This window comes from Anabas testudineus, chromosome 4, assembly GCF_900324465.2.
Source record: "Anabas testudineus chromosome 4, fAnaTes1.2, whole genome shotgun sequence".
Taxonomy (NCBI): Eukaryota; Metazoa; Chordata; class Actinopteri; order Anabantiformes; family Anabantidae; genus Anabas; species Anabas testudineus.
In genome coordinates, this window is record NC_046613.1 from 23020717 (window position 1) to 23042068 (window position 21352).

The 21352-nt window shown below is 41.5% G+C and overlaps 4 protein-coding genes across 7 annotated transcripts; 1 reads left to right on the top strand and 3 right to left on the bottom strand.

Annotated features, from left to right (window-relative positions):
* Positions 1-51: 51 nt before the first annotated feature.
* pycr3 (pyrroline-5-carboxylate reductase 3) lies at positions 52-5559 on the bottom strand. 2 transcript variants are annotated; one of them, XM_026345804.1, is made up of 7 exons: positions 5297-5559; positions 2670-2763; positions 2522-2586; positions 1953-2132; positions 1660-1872; positions 1371-1463; positions 52-946 (listed from the first exon to the last, which is right to left on the bottom strand). In XM_026345804.1, exons 1-7 carry the CDS (start codon positions 5537-5539, stop codon positions 743-745), a joined length of 1092 nt encoding a protein of 363 aa, XP_026201589.1. In that variant the 5' UTR covers positions 5540-5559; the 3' UTR covers positions 52-742. The 2 variants fall into 2 exon arrangements, with proteins under 2 accessions (XP_026201589.1, XP_026201588.1); XM_026345803.1 differs by having other exon boundaries at positions 4466-5432.
* Positions 5560-5591: 32 nt separating this feature from the next.
* bmb (brambleberry) lies at positions 5592-9926 on the top strand. Its single transcript, XM_026345802.1, has 13 exons — positions 5592-5704; positions 6555-6805; positions 6966-7094; positions 7179-7364; positions 7467-7689; positions 7767-7883; positions 7963-8142; positions 8339-8545; positions 8622-8751; positions 8883-8944; positions 9077-9204; positions 9306-9427; positions 9512-9926. The coding sequence occupies exons 2-13, from the start codon at positions 6557-6559 to the stop codon at positions 9639-9641; spliced, it is 1863 nt and encodes a 620-aa protein (XP_026201587.1). The 5' UTR covers positions 5592-5704; positions 6555-6556; the 3' UTR covers positions 9642-9926.
* Positions 9927-10006: 80 nt separating this feature from the next.
* LOC113152518 (GDP-L-fucose synthase) lies at positions 10007-13041 on the bottom strand. 2 transcript variants are annotated; one of them, XM_026345805.1, is made up of 10 exons: positions 13003-13041; positions 12235-12387; positions 12028-12142; positions 11747-11875; positions 11570-11643; positions 11337-11470; positions 11057-11188; positions 10885-10964; positions 10652-10751; positions 10007-10502 (listed from the first exon to the last, which is right to left on the bottom strand). In XM_026345805.1, exons 2-10 carry the CDS (start codon positions 12360-12362, stop codon positions 10447-10449), a joined length of 948 nt encoding a protein of 315 aa, XP_026201590.1. In that variant the 5' UTR covers positions 12363-12387; positions 13003-13041; the 3' UTR covers positions 10007-10446. The 2 variants fall into 2 exon arrangements, with proteins under 2 accessions (XP_026201590.1, XP_026201591.1); XM_026345806.1 differs by lacking the exon at positions 13003-13041 and adding an exon at positions 12681-12934.
* Positions 13042-13953: 912 nt separating this feature from the next.
* LOC113152909 (leukocyte elastase inhibitor-like) lies at positions 13954-17532 on the bottom strand. Of its 2 annotated transcripts, none has more exons than XM_026346431.1 (7): positions 17372-17532; positions 16370-16568; positions 15531-15668; positions 15319-15436; positions 15093-15235; positions 14830-14997; positions 13954-14581 (listed from the first exon to the last, which is right to left on the bottom strand). In XM_026346431.1, exons 2-7 carry the CDS (start codon positions 16529-16531, stop codon positions 14174-14176), a joined length of 1137 nt encoding a protein of 378 aa, XP_026202216.1. In that variant the 5' UTR covers positions 16532-16568; positions 17372-17532; the 3' UTR covers positions 13954-14173. The 2 variants fall into 2 exon arrangements, with proteins under 2 accessions (XP_026202216.1, XP_026202217.1); XM_026346432.1 differs by having other exon boundaries at positions 17293-17532.
* Positions 17533-21352: the final 3820 nt, after the last annotated feature.

A 21352-nucleotide genomic window follows, 5' to 3' on the forward strand; every position in this document is an offset into this window, starting at 1 on the left:
TGCCCAACTTAGAGGCCTCTACTTAAAAATAAGGCACAAAGCAATCCTCTTCACATGACACTTTATGAAAAGTAATTCTACACACTTGGCATCATAGATGGTTCATATTTTTATACACACAGTGTCATACACAAACCCAGCAACTAGATGGAAAGTACATCTGGGACAAAAACCCATTCAGTCATTAAAATGCAGCTCCACAATCACTCTTAAATTATCCCAAAGTTTTATGTTTCATTTTGCCAAATATTAAAAATACAATTAAATACATAAACACAAGCAACTTCCATTCAGTATTCCATATTTCATGCATTTAGGTCAATCATAACTAGTAAGGCATTACTCCAAATCTGAAGTATACACAAGTAATTCTTGGATTGATGCTACAGAGTTTAACCTGCTCCACTTTACATTACTCCATCAGTGCTTCCTTCTGTATTTGGGACTAAAATGGGAGTACTCCACCCCTTACTGTCTTTATCCACATCTACAACCAATCGTATTCATATCTGGATTCCAACTTACTTGCACTCAATGTTAAGAGCAAGACAGTATTTACTTTTTGCTCACAAAAATCCCAGAGGAATGAACTGCACTTGTTTGGGGGGGGAGAAAAAGGAGAAACAGAAATAAGAAGTTACAAGTCCTGTTTTGTCTCTGTGCTCCACGATAACATTGGAGCAAAAAGTCAGTTTACTTTCTTTAGTTAAGTCAGACGAGCAGCTTTTACAAGACACAGCCATCATTTCCTGCTTCCTGCTGCAGACTTTCGTCCAAGCTCCCTGGCTCTCTCAGTAGCAGATTCCACAGCACTCATGGTCGACGCCCTCACACCGCCCTGTTCGAGGGTGTGCAGTCCGTAAATGGTTGTTCCACCTGGGGTGCAGACCTCGGAGCGAAGCTGAGCTGGATGTTTACCAGAGTCACGTAACAATCTCCCAGCACCCTTTAATACATGCCAGCAAAATCAAAATATGTGAGTAATGATGGGTGCGATTGATGAGTCACCACAGAATATTTAAAGTATGAACTGTGTGCACATCCTATAGCAATGTGCTTGAAAATACATGTTGACTTGCCAGGTTACACACAAAGCACCTTCTCTTAAGCAATAGCTACAAACTGTAAAAAACATTATTCCACCTGAGTCTCTCCCTTCTTTCTATTTTAAACAAACTTCACTTTGACCCACAGACAGATTTCTGTACAGTACTCTATGCAGTGTTTTTCTTACCTTAACACTATGTTTTATTCTGTGATTTTATGTAAAGATCCAAACAATGTGCTTCCACACCCAGAACATAATTCTGAACTGAAAACAGACGAAGTTGATCCAGTACATTGACAAACACACACATGATAATACTGACCAGAATGGTCTGAGATGCGATGCTATGGGCCAGAGCACTTGGCATTCCCATTTTAACAGCTCCTTCTGCCAGTGCTTCTGCAAACAGATACACCTGCAAAGAAAAATTCCATGCATTAGAAAATGGTCTCTACAAAATATAAACAAAAAAACTTCCAATTGCTGCCAAATGGGCATCTACCAAGCACAGAATTAAGGCTATATTAGTTGTACTAAACTCCTCATAGAATAGTTTAGAAGAGGTTAGCAGGTTTAATATAAAATAAACCAAACAATCATCAGACACTCACAAAAGCCACTCCACTACCACTAAGTCCGGTATGGATGTCAATCCAGGCCTCGGGTCCCTCCTCCACCAAACCGCAGCGATGCAACAAGGAGCGAAGCAGAGCTCCATCCTCCTGTTTCGCATGGGATCCCCGTGCAAACAGGAGAGCCCCTTCCTGAACCACACATGGCAGGTTTGGCATCAGCCTGATCACAACTGAATTCTCTGGAAGGAGCTTTGAATTCAGAAGACAGAGGAAAGGTTAACAACAGTACTCAGCAGTATGTTAGGTTACATTTTGACTATGGCGCTCACCTCTTCAAGCGTCTGCAGTGTTACTCCTGCTGCAACAGACACAATTATGTGCCTGTCTGTGACGTGTCGCGAGATCTCATTGAGAACTATCTGAACGAGGTGAGGTTTGACCGCCACAAAGACGACGTCTGAACCACAGACCACCTCTACGTTGGAATGAGTGACGGCAATCCCCAATTCCTGAAAGTGGAGTGAAAGGGATGTTACTTAAACCCACATATTTAGAAACTGTCACACAGCGAGTCCACAGCCACAGGTGAGATAAATCAACAGTTTACCTTGCTCTATTTAACAAGAAGTAAACAAAACAAAGCTCCAAAGCACAGATTCAATACTGTTGTGTTTGTGCAAATGAAGAATGGCACATGACTTAGAGCAGAAGGTTTAAACCTTACTGGTTCTTCACAAAGCACTTCCTTGTGTTTCTCAAGTTTCTCATCCACAAAAACAACCGATATGTTGATCTGATCAACTACAGCACTGCACAATCAATCAAACCACAACTACTCATTATGTTGTCATCCAATGAAGTCAGTTTAAGACTGATAGATAATGGAAAACAAAAGTACCTGAAACCGCCCGAGGTTCCTGGAGGACGGTGCACTCACTTTGATATTTACAGGAAGAACATTTCCTAAAGTGGAAACATAAGATTAGATCCTGAACTCTTTCCCTTAGGAAAGATAGGCTTTCTATTCGTAATACTTTGCGACTCACCAGACAAGATGCCCTTTGCGATGCCAAAGGCCATGTTCCCTGCACCAATAAAACCGATCTTGAGCTGCGAGTCCATCTCAGGGTCCATTTTGATCTGAAACAATAGCAGAAGACAAATTAGAGCGATGGCACCAAAACCCTACAGTTTCACAACCACTAATTACTAAAGATGTGAATCACACGACAAACTAAAAAACAATATGTCTCACATGGTAATGACGAAATCACACTGGATCACCACAATATTAACAACAACACTGGAAGACAAAGGTTCCTATATTCTCACATTTGGGGCTTTTCTCTATCATAGAGGATAATGAACTGTTTTTTACTATTGGTCAAATAAACACTTTAATTTATATAATTAATAAAACAATAATGGTAAGCCACACTGCAGTGACCCGCACGCCTCGTTACTGTAGCTCACAGCAGCACTTTGCTGCATCTTATCCACAGCACCACACAAGAATCCACCATACTTCGTTAAATACTGTGATTCTGTCCCACTGTTACATGTAACCATCAGTAAAATATGCAGTTTTGGGCACATGGAACAATTAATTATCATTTTAATTATATTTATGTTAATGCATGAACACCACGTGGTAACAGAGAGGAGTATTCTGACTGTGCACACTGTTTACACGTACCCAAGAAACCTGATTACTGCAAGAAATCAGGTTAAGGCAAGAAATCAGATAACATGTTAAATCCCAGTTGACAGTTGGCCAGTAATAAGATTTCCCCCCCTCCCCCTTTAACATCTGCCACAGTCTACATTCGTGTGCTGAGTTAAAACTTTACAGGGTGAGAAAACTGGTTTCTGCAGCAGAAAAACTGTCTGTTAATCAGATTGTTCTCACGTACCTGTAACTTGATATTTTACTGAGAGCTACGATTCTTTCACTACATGGAAAGAAATCAGGCATCATGATACCAGCATCCTGAAACTGTCTCTAAACATGTTTTAATATTCAGTTAATCATTTGCTTACTCCAGCATGTCAGGGATGGGGATTTGCTTTTGTTTCCAGATTTACACGACTGCAAATTGGCTACAATTAGTTTGTAGACTGATGTCCATGGAGAACTTGCGAATGGTGCTCTCATTTTATAGCCCTAAAGACCTATAGATAGGCTTTTGTACCAGAGGAGTGTATAGCTAAAAGTCGCATCTTGAGACCTATGATATCTATTAATACACAGTTTAATACGAAGGTCCTGCAATAACACCTACATTTATAAAGGTTATGAAGATCAGTTCTTGATTTAACTACTAGAGATGTGCAGATAAAGCCGTTTAACTACATTGTGCTATAAGCATCATGGTTTCAGCCTCTGAAGTGTGACACGTTGCTCCTTTTCTTTGTTATAAGCGATAGTAAATTGAATATTATTGAGTTTAAGGACTATTGGTTTGACAAAACAAATAAAATCCATGACTATGCATTTAGAAAGATTGTAAATAAAGACCAAGAATGATAATTACAGCCGTATAATAATAGTAAACTTGTGCTCTAGAAGATGTGATGGTCACTTTTCAACAAATGACTGATTCATTTATACCAACAATGACTTTTAGTCAAACATGAACATAAATCTGAAAACACACAGCAGGACTGAAGGATCATTGTAAATAAATAAGCTGGCCGCTGCCCACAGTGAATTTCCCTCAATCCAAACCCAGACACACGTTTTCTGCAGGCGCACAGCTGCATGCATCTGAACAACGCATGCAAGAAATGGGGAGACACTTGGTGACGCTCATGGTCGGATGACAGACTACATAGCGCCTACAATTAAATCCAGGTTCTGGGTGCTGGGGTTGTTCTGCGTGCTATTGTCCGGACAGGGCTGCGGCCAGTGCAGCATCGACGCTTCACCGTCCGAGTCTTCCGTCACCTCGTCGTTCCGGTCGGCGTTGACCCCCGCTCCTACCAGGGGGTGTCTGGACTCCATGATAGCGATCATTGTCTTTTCATACCGCCACCAGCCTTGTATTTTGATGGGGGCCGGGGAGTCCGGCTCCCTCTTGCACTTGTAATACGCACTTTTAAGAAGTTTCCATCGAAACTTTAACTGGTCCACAGACCTGTGGTAACCGGCCGCCGTCATCCTCCGGTGTGCCACCTTGAACAGTTTGTTATTCCTCACTTTCCTCCCGTCCAGACATTTCTTCATGTCCAGCTCCTTTAGGATTTCGAGAAATAACTCCGTCTCCTTCACGTCCCAGTTCTGCTTCTTGATGCCCGAGTCGTCCATTGTTGTGGCAGCGTTGCCAAGCTAGCTCGACGGCTAGCGACCGTTAGCCGAGCGGCACCCTCTTCACACGGCTAGGCTAATTAGCATGTCAGCGAACACCTTACACTGGATTTAGCATGCAGCTCGTACAAACGGTGCTAATGTCCTGCCTTTTAAAGAGCACGGCAGCTGAAAGGCAGCCCTGTCGCTGCATGTAGCTAGGGACAGCTAGAGAATAATCCAAGAGAGATTAGATTAGAAATACAATTCACGTGTTTCTTGGTGACTGGACAACTATGAAGTAGCACGGAGTGACACCGACACGGCGCCAGGTGAGGCTGCGAGCAGCAGCAGCAGCGAGCGAGCGTTGGCAGAGTGTTTATTCACCTGATGGGTCTCAGATTTGCAGATGGTCGACGTTTTGTAAAGCTTGAAATGTGGTTTAATTTGAGCTGTCAACCACGTCGGATTCACCCGGAGCATCCACCAACCAGCCAGCTGAGGGACGCGTCCGTTTGTTTCTCGCCTCTGCGCCGCTGAAGCGGGCGGGCGGTGTCCCCCGGCGTCCTGCGCAACGCGCTCCACGCGTGATTCCGTGCGGGTACATTCCGTTTCAACCGTGGCACACATCGAACGCACCCTACACCCGTCCTTCCCCAAAATGCATGCGATTCCATTGGCCGCCCCCCCGTCGTATAGCGCAGGGAGGGGGCGGCCAAAACCTCCTAATGACTGTCAGCTGTGTGCGGGACACCGGGGACGAGCAAACGAGCGTTCTGCACAATTAACCAACAGGTACGTTTTAGTCAAGCTCCATTTGATCAGGTGTATATTAGTAGTTTTCAGGCATATTGTGCCTAAGGTTGTTTAAATGTGTTTTTTTAAGGTGCATTTCTGTTTTAAAGAAGTCACAATGAAACTTAGTTTGTCTTCCTTGTGCTTAAATTAAACTGTATAAAAAATAAATATGGTCATCATTCTAAATTTCCCTGTTTAACCCTCTAGTAAAGTCAATCCTTCAGGTTTGTTTAATTATCACCAAAGTTTTTTTATTTTATTAGTGTGTAGATGCTGCGTATGCGGCCTTACAATCCTCACTGTGGTCTTCAGTCATATGAATGAATGGATTTTTATGAATGCCCTTCATACATACTGAGAATATCGTATCAATCATATTGAATTCTGCCGTCTAGTGAAATCTGCTGCAGAACTAACTTAGCCAATTTTGGTCCACAATGCAACTTGCACACCTGTTCCAGTGTAAATTAGAACCTCAACACTGACCATGGACATTTAAGTGAAGTAGAAGTCAGTTGTGCAGAAGGTGGGAATTGAAATTAACGGTATTAACTTTGTCTTTAACTCTGAGTTGGTTTAATGACTATGGTTTTTCTAATGTCCTAGAAGTAAAACATCAGAGGTGCATTTATTAGTGTGTCTGGGTATATTTTACATATTCCTGTTAAATTGGGGGGAGGAATCATCTAAATGAGACTTCAGACAACACCACACCTAATAATTCAGACATGGAGCTAAGAGTAACAGAACTCTACATGACTTGTGGGAAGGTTCAGATGTTTCCTACACAGACTGTTCTTGAGCTGGATTTAAAATAATCCTGCATGCTGACTGTGTTCTGTTCCAGACATGGGCCATCTCCAGATCCACCACCTGAATTTTCTCCTGATCATTCTGGCCTGTCCTGCAGTCAGCGGGCTGTTCGAGTGGTTGAGGCAGAAGGAGGCGCCTCCAGCTGCAGCGTCATCTCCACCAGTCACAGCGGCTCCAGCACTTCTTGCAAAGGACGCTCGGTTTGAGATGGTTACTGCAGATGAGAAGTTTTTGGCTGAGGCAAAGCAGATGGAGCTTAGTCCGCTTGACAGCTGTCACCACAGGGTAAATGTGGAAGGTTTTAAATTCAGGGGTTCTCAACTTTGAATTCAAGATTCAGCAAAAGATGAAACATGTTTCCAGCAGCTGCTTCTTACTTTAGCGGCTGGATTTCATTGGTAAACTGTGTTGGTTTGTCTGAGAAAAGCATTGTGCTTCTTCGCAGGTGGTCGCCCGGCTGAAGGCGAACTGTGAAAGTCTCTCAGAGGAGCAGCTTGCTAAGCTTGGAGTGGTACTGTTCAATTGTCAGGCAGAGACTGAGGGGCGCCAAACCTACCCATGTACAGAGGAAATGGTAAATATAAAACGACAGAAGGTGTTTCACATATGGAGTATTTATGTAAAGTAAAATGTCTTTATTGTCCTTTCAATGTTTCAGACTATAAAAGAGTGCACGGCAGGCATGGACTCAGACACATGGAACGCTTACCACATAGTGAGCAACAGAGCACGCTCCGTTTGCTACGCAACTCGCCAGCAGCTCTTTCGGCGCAGAGCAGAACACACAGTGAACACTCTGATCTCCACAGCTACCAGCCAGCTAGATGCAATGAAAGACCTGAAGGTACAGTTTCATTGTCTTTTGGCTTTTCAAATCCTATTCCCAGTTTACTGTCAACACTGGGTCAGACCCATTGTGGATTTCTTTTGTGCTGTTTTAAAACAGGAAGGCCAGCTGGAGTTGAGGGAACTGACTGCAGCCTCCCTGGACAAGCTGCTGCAGGGCCACAGCGCTCTGCATGCCCAACAGGGGAAATTGTATGAAGGACAGGAGCAAATGGAGAGTTCACTGAAGGACAACCTGAAGCGTCTGACTCAGGAGAAGGCTCTCATTGCCTCTGGACAGGAGCTGGTAGCTCAGCTCATTCAGGGCATTACAAAGAGAATGGGTGAGTGCTTTAAATAATTTCAAACACTTCCACATTTATGAATGGAGATGTCATTTATTATTAATTCCTCCTTTCAGAGAATGTGAGTGACCATCTGCAGATCCAAGGTTCAGAGGTGCAGGAGAGCCACAAGGCAATTGTTGAGGACCTTGAAGATGTTAGACACCAAGCTCAGGATATCTACCAGAAGATTGGTAAGACATACGCAGCATCACGAATGTAAGTTCATCAGTTAAATTAGTTGTTGATATCACTGTACCTGTGGCTGGTCAGACCACAGTATGTCAGAGTTTCTGCAGTACCAGGACCAGACCTCGCAGTACTACGCTGACTTGATGAACAAACTGGAGCGCATGAACGGCACGCTGGGAGTCATGCTGCGCTACATTGATAGCATGCAGGGCCGGATTGAGGAAAGGCTTCACATGATCCAAGGATACCTCGGATGGGCAGGTGAGATGCACACATGCATTTGTTTCATCCAAACAAATGTAGGAAGCTGGTGTAAAAAGAGCAATAAACTCAAACGTTACAACCAACACCCTGACTGGACCATAATGCTTGGGTGCATGATAGCGGCAACAATCCGAGCACCACAACCTGTGCAAAAACCTTTCAGTGATCGTTTCCCTTCTGCTTCCTCCAACAGGTTTGAGCTTGACAGCCATGTGGACGTGTATCGCACATACAGGCTACTTTGTACTGGGTGCAGTTCTACTGACATTCCTGGGTTGTCCAGGTTTCTCTCGGGCCATGCTTCTGCTCACCGTGCCGCTTAATGCGATAGCGGAGGTCAACCAACAGCCAGCGCTGGATCTCTCCAGTCTCAGCCTGCTGCTGCTCACTCTGTCTCTGGGTATGAACCTCAAGCTGCTTACAAGGCAGTTGAGATTTCTCTAACAATCTAATGGGCTGGTCGTGTTTGTCTACAGGTCACTGGTTGGCGAATAAGTTGTGGGCGTGCTTCCCGATCAGAAGAAAGCCAACTCCATTTCCACCACTTGCCCCATGTGTGGAGCCACAGAAGCAGGAATCATATCCACAGGCTTCCACACCACAGAAGTGAGTCGACAGACGAGGCTGTTTCCATTAACCGGACAACTATTCTGTTTAATTGTATAGAAGGTGCCTGAAACTTAACTTTACAATTGTCTGTGCTTAGTTTTTTATTTTGCTTTTTTGTCTGTTGTCAGAAATGATAAGAATGGCTTTATGGATGACGAAGACCTGCTGAATCAGGACAGTTTTGCATCAGGTGGGCTGTCTATTGTGCACTTTCTCAGTTTTTCACAGTAAAGTATTTTTCTGAATTGTCTCCCTTAAAGAGAAGTGATAAATCACTAGGTTCAGTTATGTTTGGTCTCACTTATGGCTTTGTGCTGCACAGGTGACCTCGGCATTTCGGTAGTGTCTCCCTCTCACAGGAAGCCAGCGCCAGAGTCCAGGTTTATACCTTTCATTGGAACACCCAATCACTCCACTCCCAGGCTTTTACCACAGCAAGTTATTTCAGCGGTGAGCAAATTGGTGCATTTTATATAAAACATGAACTAAAGTTCTATTTTCAGTACTCAGTCATTATGTGTTACATGGACTTTTTTTTTTTTTTTTTAAAGGTTTTCCTTGATAATAACCTTCAGAGGAACATGGGAAGTGTTTTTGATGCAGTGAACGACTCACATGATTTTGTAAATGACTCTCGAAGTGCGAGTCCTACCCCTTCACTCGCTAGCAACAGGTCCGTGTTTTTGTCTTTACCATGTAAACTCAAGTACATAATTGTGCGAGCAACTGAAAAAAGTCCTATATTTTTCTTTGGCAGCTCTCTGTCAGGCCGTCAGCTCTGCAATGGTATCACAAAAACAGGGAAGGCCTGTAAGAAGAGAGCTGTGCCAGGACAGGAGTACTGCCGAGTCCATGAAGGGGGACATTCCTCCTACGTTCACTCCTGAACATGCTCAAATACCTCATCAAGTTTTCTTTGGTACAGGATGCTTTCCGCAGAAAGGTTGCACTGAACTGTTTCTGTGTCTGTTTGTTTCACTTGAATATTAAGCTTACTAAAATTGGCCTTTTTCATGCCATTTTAAAGATGTACTCGTTTTTACTGTTTTAAATGTTTTTTTTTTTTTAAGTTAATAAAATATTTATTCGTCTGCGATGCTCTCTGCACATGAATTTCAATAGACCTGTACAGTAAAGGCCCTAAATGCTGCATTTCCCTGGATTGTTTGTATTCTTTATGGGGAAATTTTGAAAACCTAAAATGTTAGGAATGTTAGCTTGTGAGTGGGAGATCCAAGCATTAGACATTACAGATATAAAACGATTTATTTAGCTCAGAGCCTTCAAAAATGAAGGTAATTCAGTAATACAATGTTGAACTGCTGATAAAGATTTATAGGTAATTATGCAAACTGTGGTACCACCTTAATTCCAAGATTGACTCAGTCAACGGACAACCAGAATGGTTAACACTACCGTAGTGAATAAAAATTCCAATTCTACATACAGGTAGAATACAAAGCCTACTTTTAGAATTGTCATACCTAAAGAGAAACTAGACTGCAACATAATACTGTATCAGGTTGCAGATGTGAATTTAAGGTGAGATACTCAGTCCAGCTCATTGATTACACAGTGACAAAAACGGACTTCATAACAACCTGTGCAGGTGAATCACATGGTTTTCTTCCAGCCTTCTCTCCCTCTGCCATCACCTTTTCTTCCACACAGGTTGTGAATCTTGTTGAGTTTTCACTTGCGGGCAGTGTCATAGTTGGCAACAAACCAGTCACAGGTCTCTTTTAAAGCTACAAGTGGAAAAAGAGCAGTGAGAACAAAGAGCAGAGGTAGCTACTGAATATTCAGTCACTTTTTGTATTTCCTGTCATTTACAAAGAAATTCTGATGAGATCCCAACAGTCATGTTATGTGCAAACAGAATTTTAGTTAGTCCCACCTTGTTTAAAGGGAGTGAAGGTAAAGTCTGGCAGGTAGCGGCACATCTTTGCATTGCTGGCCGTCTTTTTGAATTGGCCATCTGCTTTGCTGGTATCATACTAAATTCAAGATCAAGGAAACTACATGAGACTGATAACACCAATGACCATCTGTAAGGTTTCTTATGTCTCCATACTGCATACAGTTCATAGACCATTTGACATCAGTTTATTTAAATGACTAAAAGGATACCACCACTTCTCCTTTAAAGCCCAATGCCTCAACAACTGCATCCGCTGCTTCTCTGATTGACACCTCATCTTCTTCTCCAACTGGATCCAACAGAACAACATAATATTCACACTTTAATTCGAAATACTAACAAATGAGCTTTACTACTGATCTGACGTGTCTGAGTATTTACCAGAGAGAATAATTGGATCAACCTCTGGATAATCTCTCAGGACCCACAGGAAGAGACGAGCCAAGTCCAGAGAGTAAATGAACTGTCTTCTGGGAGTTCCAGAGCCCCAGACCACCAAGGGCTTCCCCTCCTCTATCCAACAAGACAACAAGCAGATACACACGAGTAAATGCTTAAATAAATTACTAATACTCATCCTATGTATCTGCTTATGTCAGTCTTGGGATGCACTAGTCAAACCCACAGCACCCGTTACTAGTGGGAAAAGTATTAATCTTACTTTGAGCCATGTATGCTTTGTGTATGAGGCCTGGAAGCACATGACCATCCTCAATGCTGAAGTTGTCATAAGGACCAAACACATTAGTAGGAATCACAGCTGTATAGCAGTGCCCATGCTGCAGGAAATATGCCCTGTAAAACACACATATTGTTTATTTACTTCAAAATAATGTGACTTGAACATTTGATTGATTTTAATGACGAAACACATTACAGTCTTCATTCACACACCTGTTCTGAACATCAATCATTCTCTTTGCATAGGCATAGCCAAAGTTTGACTCATGAGGAGGACCATTATGGATCTGGCGCAGAGGATAGTAAAGGATATAGGATAAAGACAATATTTACTAAATCGACAAAGAAAGACAAAGTTATTACGCAGTCTGAGTTTATGGAGACTCTTACCATGGTTTCATCAATAGGATAAGTTGTCTTATCTGGAAAGATGCAAGTAGACAAGCATGATACCACCTTGACAGCACCTACTTCATGTGCTGCCTGCAGCACATTGTCGTTTATATAAATATTGTTTCTCTGCAAAGGAAAAATACATCAGTAACTAATAATAAAATATGAACATAACTTTCAGAATACTGTTTAAACACAAATATGTTAACAGCAGACCTTAAATTAAATATCTGTGCTGGTCTGTTAGCACTTATAGCAGAAGTGCAACTTCTTCATACCCAAAAGTCCAAGTTGTATTTCAGGTTCTTGAAAAGCCCTCCAACCATAGCAGCCAGGTGTATTACATGTGTCGGCTGATGTTTCTGAAACACTGCCCGCGTCTCCTCCATGCTCCTAAAGGCAACGAAAATGCAGAGAAATTCAGAATGTGTTGTATGTGAAACATGCCAGAATAATAGTAATAGCTACAACTAGTGCATTCTCACATGAGGTTGGCATCTTTGGAGGAGAGGAATATCCATTCTTCCCCCTCCTTGCATCCTTGCTCCTCTTTAACAACATGCTGTATGGCTTTCCCCACCAAGCCAGATCCTCCTGTTACCAAAACCCTCATGGGACCGATGTGATCTTCCTGACAGCTATTTAGAAAAAGGAGGACACAAAAATGCTTAATAAGCAATAACAAAACAGAGAACAAGGTTTCTGCAGCATTTACTTAATTAGATTTACACCTTTGAACAAACACTGAAGCTTTACCCCCTCAAGTCCTTTTTAAATTCAAAGTTTTTGTCTTGTTTTTTATTATTATTCTTGTAATGATTAGAAGATATCTCGAGTTGCAGAACTGAAAGGTGAAATCGTTTGTAATGCATAAATACATACTACCTGTTAAAATCATACTGAACAGAGTCCATTTAAAAGGTCAACAAACCTGCGTGTATGGAACCAAACCTAATAACTAAGTGTACCTAACTAATCCATCTCAGTTTGTGTTGTTGTTGTTGTTGTTGTTGTTGTTGTTGTGTCTCTACAGAGCTGTGTCAAGCTAACGCTGCTTGTCAAAGATGTTGTTAGCTAACGTTAGCAGGTAACCGCTGTCCCCTTCATTCTGTTAATGAGGCTCCTTGAACTTAAACACGGGTGTGTAAACTATATACCAAGTACGTTACAGTTCTCCCGTTCGTTATGGTGGTGTTATAATAAAATAACGTCAACTTAGAACCAAACAAATACGTAAAGTATTTGATTCTCACCTGTTAGCTGTGAACCCGTGTCAAGTTAGACGGAACACCACACGTAACTTCCGGTGTTCTGACTACCAGCCGGGAACTGAATTTCCGGCAAAGAAAAACATCCATATATTCTCCAATTGCGTTTATTTGACCATTATAGCGTGGTTTCAAATTCAGTAGAAGTTGCCTTTATTTCCCTTTGACATTAAAAATATGACTCAATACTTTTATATAGACGTATTCGGCTGACGGTCACTAGTTAAACTAGTCACCTGTAGATCCGAAACACCGATGTTAAGAAAACGCAGCTTCTGGTGTAACGTCAAATTTTGCCTCCGCAGAAATTGAGAACTGTCGGACTTTGTAGAAGACAAAATACAGTGTTAAAATGTAAAGTTTCTCGATTTAATCAGTACTAATACATCGTTTTTACTCACTACTTAGCATTTCCATACAGTTACAGTCTAATATGATGTTTTAAAATAGAAAATGCACTTTCAGTCCAAACAGATTAAATAAAACATATGTGCTGGTAAAAATTAAATTCACAATGTCAAACCAAAAAATATATTGTTGATGTAACCTACATTTTGGACAGAAGGAAGAATTCAGTGCCAGGTTTCTATTTAGTCATTTGGGAGGTGCTTTTATCTAAAGCAGCAAAAGGTACAAGGCAAAGGTAGAGTAAACTAAGAAAGTCCTGCCTAAGGCTGCATCCAGGATGTGAACCCCAGTCTGTGACATAGAGGGCGCTGATATTACCACTACACTATCCAGTGTGTTGTCACTGTGCACTAAGGCTGGGTAGATCCAACAGGTCACTTAGAGTTAACAGGAAGTGGAGAACCAGTTCAGTGTGTTTTTAGTCCGTCATCATTGCTGATGTGTCTTTTCCTGCTGCTGACTTTCTGTTTATCTCGAATGCTTCATCAGATTTTTGCTGGTTTCAACTCCCATAAACAACATATACAGTTCACTTTTATATGTAACTTTATTAATACCAAAATAACAACCTATTACTTGACTCAAAAATAATCAAATCTGTTAATTAAATGTTTAAACAGCAGCAGCTACAGTTTGAGTGCAAAAGCAGACCCGCATAGAATTACTTCATTAAACAACATCAGATTAACAAAGATATTTAGATATTTTTTATTTAAAATGGCCCAACAGCTTGCTCTGCTGGTTCTGTCTACTGAGGGGATGAGAACCTGCCAAGGAAGAGGATGGACTTAGTCTTATTGTGCCTGATGAAAAAGAGGAAGGGGTGATCTGCCATGAAGTGTTCCTCCCTCAACATACAGAAAGCTATCATGCCGGCGGTGGCTGCAGCTGCCTCCGTGCCCTCTTCGTTCACATCGACAAAAGCCTTGTGGGCCACCGTAGACAGGAAGAGTCCTCCTTCACCGTTCATGCCCGACAGGTCGGCCTTCGCTCCGCAGAACACGTCCGTCATGCCCAGTTTAGCCAGCGGCTCGTTCAGCTCGTAGTCTTCCTCCAGCTTGAACTTTGGCAGGTGAACGTGAACTTCTGAATGAACGTCCATGTTTTCTCTGTTGGTCCAATCGTCCAGCCGCTCCTGTGTTAACTCTTTCTCCAGCTGGAACAGAAGAAATTCACTTATTATGTCTTATCATGACAACTACAGCAAAACAATAAGCATAAGGACTGAACTAAGGCATTTATTGATAGTACCCATGTTTGCACTGCACACTTCACATCATCTAAGGTTAAATATTGTCTGTGGTAGAGAAGGATCTGCCCTCGTTATCCTCTTTATGTTTGTAGCTCATCATTTAGCTTTTTTAACTGACAAACTTATTACTGAGCTGATTTTAGGTCAGGCACCTTCAGCAGAGGGTCAGAGCCATCTTGGGTCTCCTCAGGCAGCAGGATGAACATGCTGAGCTCCTCATTCACGTATGGTAGCTCCAGGACCTGCAGACCATGGTCAGGGATGTAGTTGTAGGGAAGCTTCTTCATCTGATACATCATCTGGACTGGCTTGGTCCTATTCTGATTCACAAGAAACACAGAGATTTTGTCATGATCCAGATCAGCTGCTCGAGTCAAACGCTGCTTCCTGTCCACGATACGAGCTCAGTTCTCACCTTGTTGACTTTAAAGGGCATCTCTTTGGTGTTTTCTTCATTAAAGCGGTTCAGCCAGTTTCCTTTGAAGTAAATGGCGTTAACCAGAGCCAGTCTTGTCATTGGAGTGACTGTGCCTGGCTTCAGGAGATCTTTAATCTTATCTGAAAGAAAACAGTCAACACATTGACTCACAAGACCCCGTCAGATGCTTGTGTTGCTGAATCCACAGCTGTGACTTTCTCACTTTCTGTCTGCTGCTCAACCCAGCTGTTGATCTGTGCTCTGCTTTCCTCTGGAGCCCCGATGAAATCAACGGCCTTCAGATCTGCGCCGTAGAATTTCTGTGTGGCTTCCAGGAATGTCTGAAAATAAAAAGCAGAATTAAATCTCAGCTAACGTTATCAAACCCGTCAAAATCCTGTCAACTTCTGTGGTAGAAGAAAACGAACAACTCACTGGGAGGAATTTGGCGGTGTTTTCTCCGTAAAGACGGTTGGCGAGTTTCAGGATGTACGCTGCTGATGGGGAGTTGATGTCAGCGTTCAGCTTGTGGAACTCAGTGTGCACGTCGTCACCTGGGCTGAATGACAGGGCCTGTGTGAGATTTAAGAACACACATCATTAAAAAGATTTAAATAAACTGTGCTGCTGCTGTTTTCTAGATTTCACACGAAGAGTTCTTGTGAAGCTTCAATATTGTGGATCTGTGCTACATGTACAAACACAGAATGATGCAGCCTAATGTGAGACCGTGCTTCACGTGTTACATCTGCTTGGTTTATGTTAGATATGTCTTTATATACTGTGCTGTCCTTTTATTCACCTGTATCACTCTGATGGTTTAATGTTCATTTATCTAGTGCAGTGTTTACACTATGTGAAGGAATGAATACAGGGATTCATGTGTGTGCTTCTGCTCTAGGGCTGTTTTGCATGGTGAGTTCAGGGTATTTAAGTTCAAAATCACACATTCAACAGCGCGTGTGTTGAATGTGTGATGTTGAGTGGCCTGCACAGAGCCCTGACTTCAGGAAGTCACTCATCAAAATAAAATAAAGACGCACAAAGCAGAGCAAAGCTTCCTGGATTAAAGGTTTCAAAAGCAAAAAAAGGCTGTGGGAACAGAAACCTGCCTTTAGCAAACAGTACATACCCTGTTGCAGAAGCATTTATTGAGGTCAAAGTGCAGCTGTCGTTACATTTAGGACACACCTTTCAGTGTGGGTCTGGAAACTGGGCTGACAGCTAATGATGATACTAAACCAGGTCAGGAAGCTCAGAGACAATGTGCTGACCTGTGCCATCTGAGCAGCCGTGTCTCCCTTAGCTCCCAGGTAAACCATCGCCATGGCTGAGCTGATGCTGAATGGAGAGATGAAGATGTTCCCAGCGGGGTTGACGAGGCTCAGAGAGCGGAGCAGCTCCAAGCCGAAACTCGTGTTTGAGCTGACGACCATGACTGGAGATGTGTGGTTCACCTAGAATGAACAAGAGCTGTTGGAAACAGAATGAAAATGTCACTTTAAAAAGGTTAAACACATGTTTAAACACGTGTCCTTCTCTATTTAAATAGTACCTTCTTACTTCTGCTGATGAAAAATATAATCAACTAATAAATGATGTATTACTATGAATTAACAGCTGGTAATTAGTTATTGTGTGTTTGTTTACATTTGCAGGTTTGTGAATAAATCTGAAATCGTACTACAAACAGCATCAAAGTCAATATTTCTTAGAAAATAGAGGAGAATAGATAAGTTTTAACTTTGAATTTGAAGCCGTACTCGTAGTGGAGTTTCGGCAGGTACTTGTACTTTTACTTGAGTACTGTGTACTTCTACCACCTCTGATCTACAACAACACCCTCTGTTGTACTCTGGTGGAGGATTTTAGTTTCCAGTTTCTGTGATTCTCTCATGTTGTCATTGTTTTACTTTGTTTTAGTTTCTATTTTCCTGTGTTTTCCTTTATTACTGTGTTTCTATCAACACAGCCTGTAAAAACCTTAATGAACCAGTTACTGGAGCTGCAGGATTTCCTGTGTAACGTCTGATCGACATGTTGCTGAGCCTATAAAAAGGTGGAGTTCGCCATGATGCACATTTCTGAACAGATGACCCCACCCTGGACATTTTAAAAGTCATTTACAAAAACAGATCGGTGTTAATTATCGCATTAGTGTGAGAAGCTGCGTTCAGATGAGAATAAAGCCACATACCCGGAAACAGACTGGATCAGTCCACTTGATGTTATTCTGCGTGTTGCAGATAAATAAACGATCGGAGATGTTAAATTACCTGATTTCTGCTGAAGTTGGATGAAAGTGAAACGGAAAGAGAGGTGGTCGTGGGGGGGGAAACACCCGAAACAAGCGAGGAACGACAGAGAGTCGGGGTTTGGGTGGATGCAGAGATCCCTGGCTGCTCATTTATAGGGAAACGCACACTGTGGTGGGTGGGACGCGTGACTGAGCGATAAGTCATTGACTGGCGTTTCTGAAATACCCTGAACGCACCACAGAGTTGTAAATACCTGGGTCTGTTTTTATTTATCTATTTATTTATTTACATACAGACACATAGAAAACAAGAGGTTTGGGTCCAGAGCCAACTAAACCCACCACACACTAAATATTAGCATTTAAATGATTTCTCTCCATATTATAGTTCATATTTACATTTATCACTTGTCTCCTCTCAAAACACTCGATACTCAAATAAAATACTAAAAATACTTCTCTACATGTACAAGTACTGCTTCTTGACAAGTACTCCTCTAAGAAAACTATGCCTTTCAAACAATATTGAATTTGATGATGATCATAATTTAAGCTACAGATTTATTCAGTAAACTCCACAAAATGAAACTTATAGAAAACAAATCTCAAATTATTTCAAAATAAAAGCCAGAGTTACAAAAACAGCACAGCTTGTTGAGGTGGAGCAGATACAAAGTAGTTAAACCACAACAGTACTTCATCATTTACTGGATAATTATAAGAATAGTTATGTCCAACAGTAACCAGTAACTAAAGCTGGAAAGTAATTGTAGTTGAGTAAAAGCAAAAGTAGCATAAAAGTAAATACGTCAGTAAAATACATGAACCTCAAACCTGAACTAGAGTAAATCTAACGTTACTTAGTTACTCAGATCATATAGTTGGGTAAACAGCCTCATTCCCACAGTAGAAATACCTGTTACAAGTAAAAGTCCTGCATTCAAAATACATACTTGAAGTACTACACATGAAACCAGGATTAGATTATAATTACTGCTCACTTTAATGTTGCAGGTATGACTGGAGCTCAGGTTAACAGTTAAAAGCTGTTTAATGATCATATGATTTGAATCTAATAATTTGATCTATAATAATCTAATAAGTTCATTTCTCACACACAGGGATCAATGGATGCTAATAAATCTACAGTTCTTTTGTTTTATTAAAGTGAACTAGCATAATTTATCAAATAAATGTGCTTAAATATATGAAGACGCAGAAATAGTCAAGTAAAGAGGAAATCCTTTAATATAGTACTTAATGGTAAATGTACTCAGTTACTTTCCACCACTGCTATCTATTATTACTAATATCTATATTAGATATTTTATCAAATTAAACAAAGCTTCAGCAAAATCCAACATGTAATGTAATTAGTATGTGTTCTTACATTATCGACATGTCTTATTTAAGTTATCAAAAATAATAATGTTCTTTTGAGAATTTCAGATCTAATGCTCAAACTTCACTGGTTGTAGAAAAGTTTTCAGACCCAACAAACTGCAGATTTCAGTGACGTCCTGTTGGATCTCAGAGTTTATGATACAGTTGTGTGGAATGTAAAGCTGACTTTGTGCTCTTCAGGTTTCTCATCATGCTGTAAGTCTCATTATTTATTTTATTTTTTCTATGACCGGTTACGTTGACATTCGACATTGGACAGTGACGTTTTAAACAATGAAAATGTTTCTGTTAGGATTAAACCGTAGATTTACATTCAACAGGCCTCAGCCAAGAGCGAGCAAAGGTAACTCTTCTGAAGCATGTAGAAAGGTGTGTCTGTGTGATTTACTGTGCTGAGATTAGCGTCTCGTCTCCACCCGTCACAGAGTCTTCTGGTAAAACCTTGGAAACCACTGAGACATGACAAACACCTCTGATTTATGGGAACCTTTGGACTCCAGAGCTCTGGGTTACGTAACCACCATCCTATAGTTGATCCCACTATAGACTCCTCACTCCCTCGATCCTTCTCACCTGTGAGCTATTAACATTTATTATGGGGCACTATGATTGTAGAGAGGTTAAAGGCCCCCCACCCCTCCCTCACGACAAATGAGGCAGTCACATTGCTTATGGAGTAATTTTAGTTTTGCATAATTACATTTTTACCTCCAAACGTGTAAGAATAAGAAGGTTGGTAGGACCAGTAACTGGACTCTGGAGATATAGAGCTCCAAGGAGGAGGAGAACAGAGAGAGGAGGAAACAACTACAGGAGAGAGAAGACACAAAGTTAATGACATGAAATGTAATTTGAATGGAGAGAGGAGAAAGGAGAGAGGAGAGGAGCTCAGTGTTTCAGTAGAGTTCCCCCAGCAGACTAAGCTATATCAGCAGAACTAAGAGATGGTTCAGAGTCACCTGATCCATCTCTAACTATAAGATTTATAAAAAAGGAAAGTCTTAAATGTGGAGAGGGTGTCTGCCTCCAGAACCTGAACTGGGAGCTGGTTCCACAGGAGAGGGGCTTGATAGCTAAAGGCTCAGCCTCCCATTCTACATTTGGAAACTCTAGGAACCACAAGTAAACCTGCAGTCTGAGAACGGAGAGTTCTGCTTGGAAGATATGGAACCATGAGGTCTTTAAGATAAGATGGAGCCTGATTATTAAGGGATTTATAAGTTAGGAGAAGAATTTTAAATTCAATTCTGGATTTTACAGGGAGCCAATGGAGAGAAGCTAACGTCGGAGAAATATGATCTCTCTTACTAATTCCAGTCAGAACTCTGGCTGCAGCATTTTGGATTAACTGGAGGCTTTTTACGGAGTTATTGGGACAAACTATTAATAATGAATTACAATAGTCCAAGTAACAAATGCATGGACTAGTTCACCTGAAGAACCTCAGATCTTCCACTAGTCGGAGCCAGAGAGTGAAGCACAGTCATCGTGCTCTCAGTAGTGTAGATTTTATACATCTGAATGCATCGTGTGCTACCACAGAAAACATCCAGCAAATCAGAAACAGTTTAATTTAACCCTTTCATTTTCCCTATGTGATCATCATATCTCACTTTACTTCTCACATCACAACAGTTTCACTTTTCTTCTGGACATTTTAATGCAACACTGTCAGTGTGTTTGTGTCCCATGTTAACAATCTGTTATTACTCTTGACCCCATTAAAAATTAAACAGGTGTGTAATGTTAATTTCCCCCTGTGGGATCAAAAAGGCGTTATCATAAAATATGACCACTGTTAACTACTAAAATGGGAACTTGCTGTGTTCAATATGTTACCTGATAGGAAGAGAGACAGACAGTTAACAAAGAAATCTCTTCAGTGTTATTCTGATTTGTTTACCAGAGTGAGGTGAGAGCATAGCAGCTTTCCACCAGCATGACGTGACGAACAGGGGTGTGTATGAGGGGTTTAACTCACTTTACCTTTGTCCTTTAGCGGGCACACGGAGATCCCTCCAATGCCCCAGATCCACAGTTAAACAGTTGTAAACTGTGAGGGGCCACAGCTGATGTGGTTCTCGTGGAGAACAAATTACAAAACAAACAAAGGCCCGGATCCTCTAAAGCCTGCTGGGCTGAAACAGCCCCGACAGAAGAGGCCAAAGTGAGGAAAACAGCGAAGTGAATGAGGAAACACATCAGAGTGCGATCGCTGTATGATCCACAGTCAGTGTCACGTTTAACAGGACGTGTTTTAAATTACAATAAACATTTTTGCAAACACACATTTTTCCGTGCTGCTATTATTTTCATCCCATTAGTTTATCAACTAATCTGTACACTGTCATATTTATTTAAAGATTAAACTACACACTTTTCTTAATGGATCAGACAACTACTTAGTCCTTTTGAACCAGTACTTCTATCGTAGTGGAGTAGTTTTTCTTCCACCTCTATCACCTTCTTCCCACAACTAATTGCTAATTCTGTCTGCTGTGTGGTGCTCGGCTGGTATTATCACCTACAGGGGGGTTATCAGAGGTTGTTTCCTAAAAAGGGGGAGATGACGACACAGAGACTGAACCATGTAGTA

Coding starts and splice junctions, on each gene's coding strand:
- pycr3 (XM_026345803.1), bottom strand. CDS start 4,930: ATGGACGACTCGGGCATCAAGAAGCAGAACTGGGACGTGAAGGAGACG. Junction 2,587..2,669: donor CGCAAAGGGCATCTTGTCTG/GTGAGTCGCAAA, acceptor TTTCCACTTTAG/GAAATGTTCTTCCTGTAAAT. Junction 1,873..1,952: donor CACTGCAGACGCTTGAAGAG/GTGAGCGCCATA, acceptor CTGAATTCAAAG/CTCCTTCCAGAGAATTCAGT.
- bmb (XM_026345802.1), top strand. CDS start 6,557: ATGGGCCATCTCCAGATCCACCACCTGAATTTTCTCCTGATCATTCTG. Junction 7,690..7,766: donor GGGCATTACAAAGAGAATGG/GTGAGTGCTTTA, acceptor TCCTCCTTTCAG/AGAATGTGAGTGACCATCTG. Junction 8,752..8,882: donor CAGGCTTCCACACCACAGAA/GTGAGTCGACAG, acceptor GTCTGTTGTCAG/AAATGATAAGAATGGCTTTA.
- LOC113152909 (XM_026346431.1), bottom strand. CDS start 16,531: ATGGTCGTCAGCTCAAACACGAGTTTCGGCTTGGAGCTGCTCCGCTCT. Junction 15,669..16,369: donor CGGCTGCTCAGATGGCACAG/GTCAGCACATTG, acceptor AATCTCACACAG/GCCCTGTCATTCAGCCCAGG. Junction 15,236..15,318: donor GGTTGAGCAGCAGACAGAAA/GTGAGAAAGTCA, acceptor GTTTTCTTTCAG/ATAAGATTAAAGATCTCCTG.
- LOC113152518 (XM_026345805.1), bottom strand. CDS start 12,362: ATGAGGGTTTTGGTAACAGGAGGATCTGGCTTGGTGGGGAAAGCCATA. Junction 11,644..11,746: donor ATCCTATTGATGAAACCATG/GTAAGAGTCTCC, acceptor CCTCTGCGCCAG/ATCCATAATGGTCCTCCTCA. Junction 10,503..10,651: donor CTTCACTCCCTTTAAACAAG/GTGGGACTAACT, acceptor TTCCACTTGTAG/CTTTAAAAGAGACCTGTGAC.